The sequence below is a fragment of the Limulus polyphemus genome, unplaced genomic scaffold, assembly GCF_000517525.1.
Source record: "Limulus polyphemus unplaced genomic scaffold, Limulus_polyphemus-2.1.2 Scaffold5707, whole genome shotgun sequence".
NCBI classification, from domain to species: Eukaryota; Metazoa; Arthropoda; class Merostomata; order Xiphosura; family Limulidae; genus Limulus; species Limulus polyphemus.
The window spans coordinates 6,834-25,012 of record NW_013671317.1 but is presented as its reverse complement, the minus strand read 5'-3'; the positions used below and the strand labels follow the sequence as shown (position 1 = coordinate 25,012).

Sequence of the window (18,179 nt, the reverse complement as noted above, 5' to 3'; positions counted from 1 at the left end):
CTGGCTCATCAATGACAGGTAAACCACTTAATGTATGAACAGTATTCACTTACAGAATCATAATCAGGAGCAAAGTAGGTACCTGAAGTCAAAAGAAAAGCTTAAACATCACATATTACACTCAAAATAGTCACAAATTTCAGTTATTTATCACTATAGTTCAGTGTTTCAAATATTCAAACTGATAAATATTTATGAGTACATGATTATATATATATATATATATATGTGTATGTGTTAAAAATTTCTTTTCTTTTTCACCAACCCAGTGGCAGGAAGCTCAAATTTAGACCCTGTCAGATTTCAGAAACCTTAACTAATTTATCACCAACCCAGTGGCAGGAAGCTCAAATTTAGACCCTGTCAGATTTCAAAAACCTTAACTAATTTATGTGCAATATATCAAGAACAAAATTAGGCTCTAATGATTTGTGATAATAATAATACAGCATGAAGTTTACAAAGGAATTACCTGAGATGAACCCCATATTGCTTTAAACAAGAGGGAATTCTCAATAGCCGTGGCACTTGAAGATCTTTTAGGCAGGATAAGAGTAAATTAATTTATCAGACCTTTTTTATCAGCTATATTTTTGTGTGCCAGCAATACCAAATGTGGAGCATGCTTATACCTGGGTTCAATTTTAATATTCATCATGATCTCTACCAGCCTACCTTCACATTGAAATTCTTTTAGGCAAGATTAGAATAAATTAATCTATGAGACCTTGGGCATGGTCAAATACATCAATCAAACGGGTTTGACCTCCTGTGTCCAAAACTGCAATTATATCTCAAATTGGTCAAGAGATAATGGAGCTATGAGCTAAAAGTTTGTACTTGAAAAAACTCGGAGCCATTACGCCATGGCTAAAAATTGTAAAAAATTCTCACTTTATACATATGATATATATATCAAAATTTAATCAAACAGTATTCAATCCAAGCATGGATAAATGATAAATAATAAAGAAACTGTATTTGATACTTAACATGAGCAACTTATTCAACATGAAATAAATATTATTTGGATAACATAAAAATTAAGCTTTAAGTCAAAGATTTAGGCAATCAGTTTTATTCATGCTTAAGGTTATCAATTAATGATTTTCTCACTCAACTGAATCATCTAAACACTATGAAAACACTAAACTACTACTATGGTAGTTTGAGTTATCTAATCTATATGGAAAATATTAATACATTTTTGAGGTAGTTTAAGTTGTTAAGCAGAACTTAATTAACAATATTGTAGATAAACCCTTTAGCTCATTGATAGAAGATTAACTTTGCATGTAAGAATTTCCAAGTTCAATTCTGAGCCCAGAAGATGCAAAAAATTTTACTTCTGCTTACTTAATTATGTCTATCAACATTTAAAATAGAATAGTTACCAGTAGGAGAGAAAGTATATCCTGGTGTTATAGTCTGAGGTGAAAAAAAAGATTTAAGAATTGTTCTCAAACACCGTCGATCCCAGGTGTCAGTTACCTGCCCACCATACGTAATCTGAAAAAATATAAGAATTGTTTTCAAACACCGTCGATCCCAGGCATCAGTTACCTGCCCACCATATGTAATCTTAAAAAATATAAGAATTGTTCTCAAACACCGTCGATCCCAGGTGTCAGTTACCTGCCCACCATACGTAATCTGAAAAAATATAAGAATTGTTCTCAAACACCGTCGATCCCAGGTGTCAGTTACCTGCCCACCATACGTAATCTGAAAAAATATAATAAAAGAAGAATACAAGCCTTTTTTTCACATTATTCATGATATCTGTAAAACACTCATGATCAAAGGTGGATAAATGATAAGTAGGAAAATCCAATAAACAAAACACTTGAGGAGTATACATCAATAACCATAAGGTTGATAAACCATTCAAAGCAGAATTGTGCTTTAATAATTAAAAAAGGAAAACAATTTTAATGAACAAAATGGTATAACTGATCAAAAGTGAAGACATATGGTAGCTGAAGCACTTCAGGAAAGTAATGTTAATCACAAAAAACAGTTGAATCATGTTACATATGGAGTGAGCTTATATAGTGCTATAGAACTTGCAGGGGAGCAGGACTTGACAGGTAGGGTTGTGGTTTCTTGAGGCTTTTTGTAATGCCAGTGAAAACAACTTCAACCCCCAAGAACACATGTGAGCCTAACCGACTTCATTTGATAAAAGCTAATGCTTGTCCCAATAGTTTGTGTATACTGTCACTGCTTACCTTAAAATGGTTACATTTTCTCCACACTTCAATCCTCAAGAACACATACAGGCCTAACTTCAGAGACAACATTCACATGTATCTAAGGACACACATATATAAATAACTGAGCTACAGACTAAAGCTACTCTACAAAGAGATGCATTGATATCATGCAAAGAATATCTGAAATCATATCTCTCACCTCTCCTATGGTGTACTCCAAGGCATCCCATGGTATATGTCCATCCTGGCAGAATATCCTCAGATTATCTAGAGCACATTCCCTGTCACTGTCACTGAACTCATACTAGAAACCAATAAAAATATCCCAATCAATTCTTCTTCAGTTTAAATACACCACATTTTTTTTTTAAACATCAAATTAATTGGAAACTCTCAGATTGAATTTTTTTTTCAAGAGTTCAAGTAAGTTCAATAAATTTTATACCATTATAGATAAATAGTATTCACTGGAAGAATTGTAGAGCTTAGAGGCCTATAATTTTAAGCTTATAAAAAGCACACCATTAAGAAAGAAAACTCTACCTTGATTTACTTATACATCTTCATCACCTGTGTTATATGTTAAATTATCTATTTAAATAAACATTAATATAATAAAAAGTGATGATAAATTGGAAACTCATATTCAGTTTAGATTTGCAGCTTTTCTTTGCATTGTACAACAAAATCACTACTTACAGTATCACAAATAGCAACACTATGTACTACAATTCCATTTTACAAGCATGAGGCCCATGCAAGCCATAGAGTAATAAAATAAGGCAATCAATCCACAAGTAGGTTGTTTGATAGCAACAGCTTTAAGGGGACTAGTTCCTAAGGACATGACATTGTTTACATTTAATGCTTATACTAGGTGCCTATCATTTTAAAGAATTAAAAATCAGATATGTTGCTGAAATGTTCAAGAGATAAAATTAATGAGTATATTTTAATTGTAAATTATTTTTTTAGTTCACCAATGCAGTTATAAGTGTGCAGTCACACAGCCTGTGAGCCTTTGTTACTTGAACTATTATGATAGCAAACTATTGAAAGACGTTTCTTTAGTTGCTTAGATTAGCATGAGACTCCAAAAAGTCAATGGGAGTCAAGCTTAAGGTCAAAACTGATTGTTAAAGTTAAGTACAGAAAAATGTCTTCAAAGTTAGATACCTTCCTTTTTGAATGTCTGTGAAATAAACTATATCCAGTTGTATATAACAAAATGTCCCCTGGTGGGGCAGCATTAAGTTTACAGACATACAACACTAGAATCTAGGGTTCAATTCCCTGTGGTGAACACAGCAGATGGCCCAATGTGGCCATCAAACAAATTTAATATAATTACCCCCCAGTGTCTCAGTGGTATGTCTGCAGACTTAGGACACTAAACATTGGGTTTTGATGCTCGTGGTGGGCACAGCACAGATGTCCCATTGTGTAGCTTTGTGCTAAATTACAAACAATTTAACATAATTACCCCCCAGTGTCTCAGTGGTATGTCTGCAGACTTAGGACACTAAACATTGGGTTTTGATGCTCGTGGTGGGCACAGCACAGATGTCCCATTGTGTAGCTTTGTGCTAAATTACAAACAATTTAACATAATTAAATACTTAAAATGAAGTTCCAAGATGCATCTATATACCAGATAATTAAAATTTTCATTTGAATCTTCCTAGCTTATTCAGAAGTTAGAAGGTTTAGTTTAACTAGTAGTCTTAACTTCTTCTTCTTTATGAACAAGTAGCAAAAAATTCAATGGATTAATAAGTGGTTGTCTTTAATTTTAGTTTGACATCCCATTTCTTGCTACCTTTTACCAAACTCAAGCACAATACCATATTATGTCTAAATACTATAATAAGTATCTCTAAATATAAATGTGTTCAGAAAATGTGATAACTTATGATATTACACAGTGTTGAGTACATTATATTAAAAAGATTTTGAATATGTGAAATGACATCCATCAGAACTACATTTTAACATTGTTTTGCATTTTGTAGGTACTGTGGCAACACTGAAAACTAATCACCCTTTGGGTAAGGTATGTACAACCCTTCCTAGTGCCAAATATTCATCCACTCAGATTATAAAGATGTTTTCAGATTTGGGATTTAGAATTTCTAAGATGGAGACATCCCCTGTATTTATTGGGACTGGAAAACAAAGGAACATGAATTAACTTATGGTGCCAGTACAACTCAGACAGTCCTACTTTAGCTGTTGTAAGCAATGTATAGTATCTTGTAACAAGTTAGAATCATGGGTGAATTGGGACACCAGGCAAAAATCCCGGTGGACCGGAGACACCTGGGCCAGTGGGGTGATAACCTGGTTATACTATCCCAGTGCTACTGACTAACCTTTATCTCTCTTTTTATATATATATATATATATATACACCATCCTGATTTTTGAGTATTTCCCAATCTGCCCATGATTAGAATCCATAAACACAAAGTTCTGTGGAAAAAGCTGTCCATATGCACCAGGCAACAGTGCAAGAAGAATACCTACCTGGAAAGGCAACAAAAGTTGCTTATAAGACTTATTTGGTCAATCAGCACATACCTTTAGCAGAATGAAATGACTATTCATGTTATTCCATATGAAAACATATTGGTTAAGTCACTGGAAACAGTGCCTATGGTTAGGTTCCAAAATCATTTTAATATAACATACTCAACTTACATAGCCATATTGTTATTCAAGTTATAAGTAAAATCACATGTTGCCATTACTATCTTAAAGATATACCTTGACATTCCAACCCAATGAGCCAAAATTCTTTCTTTCTTGAATGATAGCATGAAAAAAACAAATGCCAAACACCATCTTCCTCCAGTTCTTTCTTAATACTGTGGATATTAGTGAATGAAGTGTTAAAAAGTTTAAATGTAAAACCTACTATCTAATAACACCATGAAATGAAAGTTATACATAAAGTTTGATGTGAACATAGTTTTTAATAGACAACAAATATTTGACTTGTAATGCCATACTTTTAATTTAAAGACATGTTAATATGGTTATTTGAAATAGTATAATCAAACAGAAAACCTTTACAGCTCAGAGTTGATAAACACACTATGATCTCTACAGCTATGGTAAATATTCTTCACATAATAATAAGCACAGAAGGAATTTACTTCTACGAGGTTCTAACAATAATACCTAATCAATCTAAAAGGTTGCCCTTTCAATATAAACAATGATGCTCTCATACACAAACATATACATTATGACATTATCTACTTCACAAGAGTAAATCTGGACTGTCAGTTTTTTTTCAACATTTTCAGGCTACTTTCATAATTACATATCATAATGTACTATCTTACAAATACTGTCAATCATGTCACATGCATTTATTGCGCATGGTTTAAGTTTAAACTATGGCGTATGATTCAGTGATACATTATTATCTCTTGGAGTATTGTTATTCTTGGTGTAACTTTCAGAGAAGTAATGAAATGTGTTCATCCAATTCTCATAGACAAAAAATAAAACATTACAAGTTTTTATCTGAAATAAAATATTATATAAAGAAAATTAAACATTAAATAATTTAAAAATAGAAGATCTATGTAAGACAGAAAACATGAGTTATGAAAGCAGATAAAGAGCTTGATGCTTATAAAAAAAAATAAGCAAAATGTTGAGGGAGTTAAAAAATACTTGTAAAATAATATATTAATACTACACAAAGGTAAAGCACAAAAAATAAAAGGATGTTGAAATGCTATCTAATGTTGACTGGTATATGATTAAAAAATAAAACAGAGTAAGAGGCTAATTCATGAAGCCTATTATAAAAAACTTTTGTCAAAGTAAGATACATTTCTAGCAATCATATTTATGCAAGTTAACTATCTTGCATAATCTATCAGGTGTTCTTAAATTCAAAAATGGAAAAAAATGTGATAAAGGTTGAAATAAATTAATTACAGTGCCATGTGTGGAGGGATGGTACAAAAATTTCTTAAAAGCTAGATTTGTCAATAAAATATACAATTAAACAGATACAAAAATAATAGATATAAGATAGGCCAAGTAAGTACTATAATACAAAAGGAAATACAGGTACAACAAAATAAAACGTATGATGAAAATGGACTATCAACTTCTAACATTCTTCAGAGCAGTTGATCTGAGGATGTTCATTAAATACCTCTATAAAGGGTACATTGCCAAAACATGTTAAGAGTTGTGAAAGTGCAAATTAAAATAGCATGTTAAATTAATTACTTTCATAAAAAATTAAAAATTAATATAAAAAAGAAACATACACTAAATTATGTATCTCTTTTTAACCTGTTAAAATAGTTTCTCATATTTTTTCCAAGTAAGCCTATTATTCATTTTTCTCAAGATATTTTAACCCTCAAACTTACAGAAATTTTGCTTCAATGAAAAAAATCCCAACTCTTAGAAAAAAAATATGTTGATATTTCAGCACATCTTATCAAAAAAATTTCAACCTTTTAAATATATGTTATTAAAATGTAGATATGATAATCTTGTATCTAAATATAATACTCAGTGTTAAATCATAATCAGATCATATTGTAGAAAAAATTTGCTACTTCAGGGTAAATTTTTTAAGCTTGTATTTTTGTTATTTCTTCAAAGAAACATTAAGGAGAGCCTGGTGGTTAGGGTTCTCTTCTCATAATCTGCAGGTTGTGGGTTCAAATTCCTGTCATCAAACATGCTCACCCTTTCAGCAGTGGGGGCATTTTAATGTTACAGTGAATCCCACTATTTGTTGATATAGAACAGTTGGTAGTGAGTGGTGTTTACTAACTGTTTTCCCTCTACTCTATCATTATTCTATTAGGGATGTTTAGTGCAGATAACCCTCGAGTAGCTTTGCATAAAATTCAAACAAACAAACATTACAAAGAAAGGTTCAGTCCCATAAAAAGAGTGTGAATTCATACTATTGCATATAAATGTATGAAAAAACTACAGTTAGCAAAAGATAACTGCGAATACAAATTACATATTTTTCTGTTACTTAATATTTTTATAAAAATATACAAAGTCACCTAGAAACAACTCATCTGATATCAACTCACCAACAAGTAGGTGTACACTGCTAAGTACAGGGTGAGTTTTTATACATTTTAACTTTGTATTAGGAAGATTTAATGAACTGCAAATGAGAATGACATGTTCAGTGTTGTCTTTGTTCTTGTGATATCCTTAAGCTCAAATAATCCCCAAAGAAAAAGTCACAAGAGTTCAAATTAGGTGAAAATGGATAACTCATATCCATAGTTACTCTTACAGGGGCAAATCTGGCTTTAAATACAAAACAAATAACATCAACACAACTAAGTTTACACATAACTCCACCTTCCACATATGTCTTTCATCCCCAACAATCCAAATGCAAGGGTGTGGCAGCCTATGGCCATTTTCTGTCACCGACAGAAAAGACAACCATCTATCTCAAAACTTCATGATCTATCTATTCTATAAGAAAATACAACTAATTTCCAATTAGTAAATTCATATGTTATTTACATCAGAGAAAGGAAAGTTAAGCTGCTTATTGAGCGATTTTCTGCATCCAAACTGAAGTGAAAAATAATACAGAAATTTCAAAAACTTTACATATTAACTGAGGGGAATAGCTAACACATGATACAACCGTGTTCCATACATTTGCATTTATGTCATCACATTAAGTATGTCTAGCCAGTTTACCAAACATATTTGGCTTCATTCACTTACAAGTTACCTTTAATTCATATTTATATAGTTTACTAACTTTTTTATCAGAAATTCTAATTAATAATGTTAATATAAATTGTAACTGATTCTCTGTGGATGAGATTATTCTAGCACTTAGCTAAAATTTAGCCATACATTTAACTGGTCCAATTTTGTTTTTTTATTAATATGATTGATAAGCACCTATAGGTGTTGGTCCTATAAACTGTAGTTTATAAACATTAGTTTCCTAGTCAGTCAACGACATTCTTCAAACAGATTTGATTTAAATTTCTTGCCCTTAGTTTGGGTAAATTTCATACTTTGAAAATTCAAGTAGCATCTTTTTATGCTCTATTGGGTTAAAACGTATGTCTAAAACATCCCACTTTAAAACATATACCTTATTTATATGGATGCTAAACTAGAAAGAAATGGGTTAAAATTTCAGTCTTGTAGCTTTATGTAATATTAATTGACATACCTGTTCAATGCATGGGTGGCTTAAGGGAGGTGACATGGGGGGTAAAACCAAATGCTGACCCCCTTAGGACCTAGTGGGCCTTAGGAATACATATCAAGCTTGATTCAGGTCAGTCAAAAACAGTAGGTTTAAAAGTAGACACACAGACAACACTTCTGCTTTATATATACAAACTACATATATAAATATATATATGTATGTGTGTGTGTGTGTGTAATTTTTCTATTTGATTTAATTCAAGTACCAATTCTTAACCTCCACCAAACATACCAAAATAATGTTCCTGGCCCTTCAACTGGGTGTAAATGTCAGATTAATTAGTAGAAACAAAATATTTTTACTGATTAAATTCTTGTTTCAAGTTAATATCATCTCCTAGCAGCATGGCAAATCTGACAATAATTACCACCTGATGAAGCCACGTATACTTTTATGGAGAGTAACTGAATTTGTGTTCTTTATACCAAGCAATGCAAACACACTTACTCAGTCTAGCCTACAAGCTAGAAATAACCTCCTAAACACTGATTTTGACGAAAGAGTATACAGACAGGTACATGAAGTGCAAAGCTATACACCAACTACAGACAAAAATAAATTGGTATATTAGATGATTCTTTCTCTCTTTGATCTATAGAATTATTATTTGATATCATAATGATCAGCTAAGCACAGTATGAAATTAATTTATAGTTATCTAAAACTTCAATAAATAAAAAAATTAAGAAAAAAACATAAACTGAAAATACGACAGTGAAATTATGCTACATTAACAATTATGATAATATTCCTTACTGTGATCTTCAAAGAATTCTTGAGATAGCCCACTAAAAGCTCTGCGAGTATTTGCCTTTAATCCCTTTGGAGGTTCATTGGTTACTTTGACACTATTCTGCAGGACAGAGACAGGGAAAGTTTTTGTAGGCATGGAACTCAGGAAGAGTCGGAAATTTCTGTGAACCTTCTGTGAGCCTTCTGCCAGTTGTTTGATAATTACTTCCATGTAAAACATCCAAGATGCAGCCAGGTGACAGTTCTACATAACATAAAAAATAGTTATTATAAATATTATTATGACACTTCTATATATTAAAAGACATATATATAAACAGTACGGTTTAGATGTAATGAGAAACTAAACACAGGTTTATGTAGCATAAGTATGATTGATATAGATATTGTCTCTTCAGATATTCAAAAGTAAGACTGTTTTGCACCCACTAAAACAAACGGATAACAGTTTATTTTTTTACTAGTTTAACACCAAAACACCTTAGTATACAGATAATTAAGCAGAAGTTAGTCCCACATCTCAAATGATATACAGAAATCTACAAATATGAAAGTTTCATGTACAAGATAAGATATATAAGTGACAGCTTTATACACCAAGAAAAGCATACAAAAATGTATAATCTACATATTCAGTATGAAGAGGACACTGTGGCAATTTGAAACCGAAACTAAATTAAACATGAGAAAAATGAAGAAAGTTGACATTTTTTATCTATTCCCACAAGGAATCAGTTTATATATATATATAATATACATAACATCTAATATACCACAGCTTTTTCATCAAGGAAAAACAAAGAATTTTTCAACATCTTATCCACAAAAAGTAAATAAAGAACAATATAGTTCCTCCCAGTGCTTTACTTCAAAACAAAAAAAAATGGAGTAAACTATAAAAAAAGGAGGAGTGCATGAGTAGTTCTTGTACAAGACTAAACACCAGGGCAGGAAAAAAGAAATGATAACACACAAGAACATTGAATTATTTTTAAGAAATGCTACAGATTTATCAGTTTCTTCAAATCCTTTGTTTGTGCTCAGCCATTTCTTACAATGAAATAATAATAATAACAAATAACCTTTGTGATATGAAATAGTTGAAGATTTTAGCAGCATTATACTTCTTTTGCTCAGTTACTTGTCGATATAAAAGTTACATGTAACTTTAGTTTAAAGATGTTGAGAAAAAATGTTTTTAATGAAGTATACATAATCATTCTCTCCAATTCATAAACGTAATACTTTACAAGAACTGAAGAGACATGATATTAACCAAACCATTGCTACATTTTTGACATGTTGTTATATTTCTTATTACAATATCAAAGCTCTTTATAGGCCTTGTTATTGGAAGATTTTAATAAAAACTGTAACTCTTCCTCAAATACAAGACTTAAGTAACATTACACAATTATTTCAAGAATGAAATTGTTTTGTTTTTTCTAGAATTTCATGAAATGGCTATATAGTGACTGTTCATAGCCATCATTACTTTTGCATTGGTAGTGAAGATAGCTAGTCAACAGCACCCACTGCCAACTCCTGGGTTACTTTAATTGAATAGTGGGATTTGACAGTCACTCTTATAATGTACCCATAGCTCTAAAGTATAGACAGTGTTTTTGTGGCACTGGGTTGCAAACCATGAATTCTCAAATTCACAGTCCAGGCATGCTAACCACTATGCCACTTCCAGCATTTGAATTTTTCCATAATCATCTGATTACATGATATGTAATATCTTCAAAGAAATAACACAAACAAAATATCGTTTTTTTCCCTGAGACAGAATAACAGTTGTTTGAATCTTAAGGTGTTAATCTTTACTAAATATTTCCTCTAGCAATTTCTAGCTTTGCATAGTTAGTAAATTAGGTTTAAAGCTCATTTTTACTATTATAAAAATTGTTCCAAATTGATTTCTTATTAGACAAAAGTTGTACAAATCATTACAAGTCATCATGCACCGAATATAGGATACAAATAGTATACTTGCCGTTTACTTTTTTGATGAAACTTTAGATAAAAATTATGACAATCTTGAAAACAGCTCATTTTGAAGCTCACTTTTTTTGTCAATTTTAATTTTTAAAATGTTGATTAAGAGTTGTTAACTTGAGCAAACAACTTAGAGATGTACATCCAAAAATACCCATAGACAGGCCTGATTATAAATAGTTTATGTTAATTTATATTTCTTTTGGATCGAAATCTATAAAAATTATTAAATATCAGACCCAACAAATATAGCAATTTATATATATATATATATATTTACACCTGTTCTTTGCTTTATTTGCAATAAAACTGTGCAGTGGGAGAGATATAGGGGATGTTCTTCCTATGATCGAGTGTGAATGAATGTATTTTGTAAACTATAATTGGTATATGATTAGCTTAAGGAGTTCTTATTTTTGAATACTCTCCTATTCAGCTACTGTGAGGCAATACTAGAAAATACAAAAAATGGTTAAAACAGCTTTTGGAAAGATCCTGGGAGGCATCAACTTGCAGAATGTTTTTTCACATTAGGTCTCTAGACTTCCTGGGCAACTCTGTGTGACCAAGGAGCAAGATTTATAAATGTGCTTAACATTTTACTCTTTTACACTGAGGATATTTACTATTTTATAGCTATTAATTAAAGTACATTTATTGAACAGCATATAAATATTTATATATGACTTTGAAATACAATTGTTAGTAAATTTCAAAAAGTCATTTTAGTTACCAGGGCAATTTTATTTATCTGTTATTGATAATGTTAAATAAAAAGTTTTGATTATACTTGGATTATCTTCTGAATAATTATGTACAGTGTGTGTTACTTTTTATATTGTTGTAATGTTTTCTATCACTTGGTAGTTTATTTTTTCTATAATGCTTGCTACAGGCTACATTCACTGTAAACCTCAGTTCACAAAGAGTATTGCAACAAACCTTATGAGACTAATGGTAATTAAAATAAAAAAAATGTGATGATTTATTTTGATTTGGAGTTTAAAAAATCAATCAATAGTTAGGTATTTTCTGGCATGCTAGCTTTTAATGGATACCAACAATTTTATGGCTATGAAAGACTGATGACTCTAACTTGCATATAGATATACCAAGATGCATGAAGTAAGTATCTCTTTTATTGTTCTATATTTTTGGGGTTTAGGTCAAATATCACTGGATTCCTAAATAGCAATTACAAGTCACCATTACTATTTTCATATATTATTAATAAGGCAATTAATTAAGAGTTAAGCATCAAGGTGCTAACATGTGTATGAGGGGTCACAACTACATAACACAACAACAAAAAAAACACCAGCAATCCAAACACTTGCTGAATTTCATGCATTAGATCCCAAGGAATAGTTTTCCCAGAAATTACTCATTCACTCTCACCGTATTGACACATTTCTCAAATAAACACAAGAAAAGTTCAAAATGGTGTTTTACTAGTTTAGATTTCAATGGTGAACTGCTAAAGTCTCACACAAATTTGATGGCCAGTCCATAAGTTAACCTCTTTGAATTACAATGTGAACTCTTCTGGTTCACTAAGAGGTTTCTTGACCTAACTTTAGAGATAGATTAGACTCTTATCAGTTTACTTTCTCACTCTAAAAACATCCTAAACACTTTCCATTTGTTACTGTGCAATAAAAAATTAAACGTTGGTTGACTTTAAATGAACAGATTTATGTTAGCTAACAGTAAAAGAAAATATAAGCAGGCAGTTGATACTTTATGCCAGTGTTTCCCAAAGTGGGAGCCACAGACCCCTATGGACCATTTAGCTTTTTTATGGGAGACCGGCAAAAAATGGAAAGAAAACAAAGATGTTGAATTAATTTTAATACTAAATAAACAATAAGCCGATAAAAATTATGTTGAATTAATTAAATGATACAGTATGTTGTAAGGAGATGTTACTGTTTTTACTATTTCACCATTTTTCAATTAACATGCTAAAATTATATGTTGGGGGACCTCAAACTTTTTTATTTACATCAAGGGAGCCTCTGACTAAAAGATTTTGGGAACCACTGCTTTATGCTATCACCTACCTGCAAGAAAACCCAATCTCCAGTTTTCCTAGCCATATTTATCACCTTTTCTGCCACTGGTCCTTGTCCTTGCCCTAGTGAAATGGCTTGCACCCTGGTTAATACCAAAACAGGTAAAAATTTAAGAAATCACTCTATTAAACAAAAACAATTATCATTAACCATTTCTTATTTTATTTTACAATATTTGACAATGTCTTAACCCTTTCTGGACTGGAAGAGTTTCTGATATCTTTGATTTTTTTCTTTCTTAGAATGAAAATACTTAACAATATTACATTAAACTTAATAGAAACTTACTAAATAATATAACTTTCAGCTTTAAAGAATTTATATGATTTGGTTTAGTTATTCCATCATTTTCTATATTGTGAAATTATCAAAATTTTGTTGTGTAACGCTGCTTTTGAGAAAACATTAAAAATACCTCCTCATGATTTAGAATTTAAATTTTTTTATTGTAGATCAGAAAATTTAATTTTCTCTATCCAGTCAGTGTCCCAATATTCTTTAACATATGTCTTTTGATACTTTATTTTCAGATTGTAGAAGTCATGACGTCCGGCTATAAATTACAAAAACAGAGTGAAAACAGACAAAAATTTATCAGTGACCTAGGAAGGAGGAACTGATTTTTTGCAGCATCAACGTTACCTCTTTCAGTCTTAGTAACAATATTTTTGGTTAAGATCAATTTACATCGTCCGGCTATAAATTATAAAAACAGAGTGAAAACAGACAAAAATTTATCAGTGACCTAGGAAGTAGGAACTGATTTTTTGCAGCATCAACGTTACCTCTTTCAGTCTTAGTAACAATATTTTTGGTTAAGGTCAATTTACATCTAATAAATACAGTTTCTTTTAAATAAATTATACATTATTTTATTTATATGTATTGAATAAATAAACATAAAAATAATGTTCCATAATATGGGCCCCCCAGTGGCACAACAGTATGTCTGTGGACTTAGAATGCTAGAAACCGGGTTTCGATACCTGTGATGGGCAGAAAACAGGTAGTTCTTTGTGTAGCTTTGTGCTTAACTTCAAACAAACAAACCATAATAAGGATATGTCCACCATATTCACTAAACATAAGCTTATCAGATGTCTTATGATATAAGAAAATGCTTTTATCTTTTAAATAGATATAAGTTTACAGGCAAGAGTCTTCAGAGTTGCAGAGAAATGAAAATTGGAATATGTTCTTATTTTCCTTTGCAACATACACTAAATAAATGTTACAAAGTGAAAAAATATAAATTATAATTGTTGAAAATAGAGTTAGAAATTATTTTCTGAACTTAAATTTTGAAATATGATATGCAGTAGACACCTGAAAATAGCTAAGCAGTCCTGATAGGGTTAAACTTCCTTCAGATCCATTAGTCACTCCTAAATGGTACAGAGACACTAACCTATCTACAAAATCCATTTCCTTAGCAAACCTCAGGAATGCTCCCATAGGGTCAGAACCAGTACTGAGAATAAAAATCAAAGGTGTAACTTCATTAATGTCTTTGTAGAGAGTATGCAGGTCAGTGGTGGGGCTCTCTACAAATTGCTGGCCAAGGTTAGAAGCGATGAACTCAGTTACAGCAAACAACACCTTTGAAAACAATGTGCATCATTAGTTTATAATAAAAGCAATTTTTGACAGTGTTCAATAGAAGAATTTGCCATACAAATGTTTGGCTTTGATGTTACATTTTATGGTATTACAGAATCTTATAATAATAGACATATATGTATAAAGCAAATACATTGTGTTCAATACATATATCCTAAAGCTGTATGAATTTTATGAATAATCTGTAAAAAAAAACAGTTAATAGAAATGTAAAACAAATCTTTATCAATTATCAAACTTTAATTAACTGGACAGTTAATTTCTACAATGGTATTGCAAACATTTTTAAACACTGTTAAATATCTCCAAAATTGTCACAATTGATAAGCTTATCTTTTCTAAAATAAATGTATTTTTATTGGAGTTGTATTCCAAATTTTTCGTGTGAGAATATGTAACATATGGTACTATAGAAATTCTTGTTAACTTCAGAGTCTATAGAACTAAAACATATATTGAATTCAATATTTAGTATGGAATAAAAAAACTTTAAATAGCACTGGAATGTTTACGAAAATCATGTAATTGATTATCTTTATATGTTAATCGAATTGCACTATGTATTTAATTTTCTAAGTACACTATTGCTGTTAATAAGACTTTTAAAGAAAAAAAAGTTAAAGTTATCATTACTAACTATTTTTTAAGCTTCCACTTATGTCTGCAATAATAGTTTTAGTACTCATAAATGATACATAAAACTATGTAAGAGTACTGTGAAGTTCCAATTTCTATTATATTTTAGTTATGATTTTGTTTATCACTTGTGTATTTTCCTTCTGTTGTTTGGTTCAGCTTTATTCATATTTTCCTGAAACATTAGCTCACCTTCCTTCCAGTTTAAACATTAAATATTAAAGAAGTCATTTTTATATCACAGCATCAACATAAGGTTCCATATACATATGGATACTACATTCATAATTAACTATGTAAAACAAATGTTTAGTGGTTGGTCATGTAATCTCATAATCTGTCAAGACAACAAAAAGTCTTAAGACTTCAAGTTAGACTGATGAGGATGAGAGAGAGAGAGCGTTAGGTTAAAGATTTGTGAAACTGTTATACATAAGACCCTTGATTTGTTGAAAGATAATATTACAAGTACTATCTTGATCTTTTATTTGAGATTTAACGTTATTTCTTTAAAAAGTGCCTAATATTGTTATTTTGAATACTTTACAAATTAGGTTTTTCTTTGTTTTCTGGTTCTTTTTTCCTAATTCATTATTATTATTTTGTGATTTTGATATTAAAACTTTGCTTCCTTGGAATACTTGTATTTGTTTGGTACAGAAACAGATTATTTCTTTCCCAAGTTCTGGCAGGTACTTCTTTATTACTGATTGATTATATTTTGTAAAGTGGCATGTATAGTGTTTAATAAATGTCTAATTTTTCACATCCTGCTTATATAACAGCATTATCTGTCAAAACAGTTACAACACATAATAAGAAAGCATTTTTTTTTTATCCTGTGAATGAATGGTATTACAATCTCAAGCACACAACTTTGTAGTAAACATACTTTTTCCTCCCTGCACACTTTGATTAACAACAACTTCTGGAAGTCACTCAGCTTCTTATTCCACTCCACACTCTGATCAGTTCCAGCCTGAATAGGAGTCAGATTTACCTAAAGCAAATAATAAACTTGGTACCAGTCACAATAATTCAAAAAGGTAAAGAAGAAACCATTTTCAACTTATAAGCCTTTTTTTTCTATCTCATTTGAACTTAAAATGAATTAGATATATAGAATCTTATATTCTAACATTAATATATATCATTTAAAAATTAAATCCATAGTCATAAGACAAAGGTTAAATTATTGTTGATATTAAAAAACACAAACAGACCAGAAAGTTATTTATAGTTTAACTATTAGAGACAATATTTTCATCAAGGTGTTAGGCCAGCATCATTTGAATGTTGTACACAATTTTTCTTTCATGTTGGCTAAATATCAACTGTGAAGCTAAATAGCCTCCAACTCTTTTTCACTACAAGTGGGTATAAATGTATGATTGAAACAAAACCTACATCAATCTCAAGTTACCGAAAAACAAAACCAAAACTATGTTTTTATAATATGTTTTAATGATAACATTGACGGATTACAAATGGATTAGTTCCAGTATTAACTTATTTCTTGTTAAAACCATTAGTTATTGAAACATAAATAAAGAATTTAACAACTTGGCCATAAAACATATGCATGTAAGATAAAAGAATGCACCTGAAGAGAGCCAATACACACAGCCAGATGTGTAGATGCTAGAACAGAGCTAAGGCCTTGGAATATATCAATACTCATTTCCAAACAACAACAATTAAACCACTGAGAATCTGTCAGCCAAGGTACTTCTTGAGGTTTTTTTCTAATATTACTCTAAAAGAAAAACATTTAAAACAGTTATAATTATGAACATATTTGTTTCTTACTATTAATATGTTGCAACTTATGTAAAATTAAATTTAACTCACAAAACTTTAACAAAATACTAGTGTAATAAATAAAACAAAGTTTGAATCTGCATTTAATTGTTCAATAACTTTCTATTTATTAATCAAATTTCAGTATTGAAATATATTTTACTCTTCTGGATCTAGCTTCTTATATTACTGATTAATAACTATAAAGTAACACATAGTTAAGATTTTCAAGTTCATGTTTGGAAGTTATAAATGATTACTGAAACTTAAGGAATGTGTATACATGGTATATTTTTACAAAGATGATGTAGCTCGTATACACCATTATGTACAATCATAAAACGTTTTCCAAGTCCATTATTTGAAAATTAGCATATAGCATTGTGAAGGACACTTACAGAAACACTGAATACATCTTAAAAGTTTGCTTAGTAGGTAATTGATTTATAATTCATTTGTATGAAAATACTAAACCTTATTTTGCATAAAATTTTTCCAATGTTAAAAAAACTACATTCTTAACTCTGAGATAACGGATTTTGCATAACTTTTTTATCAGCTCAAATATCTTAAAATATTGAATTATTTTTTAAAATTTTATGGTCATTTTCATTTTAATTAATTTTCCTGCTTTATTTTTTAACATACTAATTACCAAAGTCGTAAAATTATCGTAACAACTCTGCAAGTGAACTTAACTGTTCTAATAAATCTCTTAATAAAAAATCTCATTAACCAATTCATAAATTATTTAGGAGGCTCATATATAAAACAGTTTCATTCCCAATAATTATTAAGAATCTTAAAACACTTTGTACCTAAAAT

General features: G+C 30.3%; 1 protein-coding gene across 1 annotated transcript in view; it reads right to left on the bottom strand.

Annotated features, from left to right (window-relative positions):
* The window catches only part of LOC106472888 (dynein heavy chain 6, axonemal-like), a 34,088-nt gene that overhangs the window by 14,082 nt on the left and 1,827 nt on the right, over nucleotides 1-18,179 (bottom strand). The window contains exons 2-9 of the mRNA XM_013933557.2: nucleotides 17,158-17,310; nucleotides 16,447-16,554; nucleotides 14,707-14,897; nucleotides 13,287-13,380; nucleotides 9,226-9,466; nucleotides 4,983-5,083; nucleotides 2,416-2,520; nucleotides 1,395-1,509 (exon numbers count right to left, since the gene is read on the bottom strand). Of these exons, the coding sequence (XP_013789011.2) occupies nucleotides 1,395-1,509; nucleotides 2,416-2,520; nucleotides 4,983-5,083; nucleotides 9,226-9,466; nucleotides 13,287-13,380; nucleotides 14,707-14,897; nucleotides 16,447-16,554; nucleotides 17,158-17,235 (1,033 nt within the window). The 5' untranslated portion in view covers nucleotides 17,236-17,310. The remainder of the gene's footprint in view (nucleotides 1-1,394; nucleotides 1,510-2,415; nucleotides 2,521-4,982; nucleotides 5,084-9,225; nucleotides 9,467-13,286; nucleotides 13,381-14,706; nucleotides 14,898-16,446; nucleotides 16,555-17,157; nucleotides 17,311-18,179) is intronic.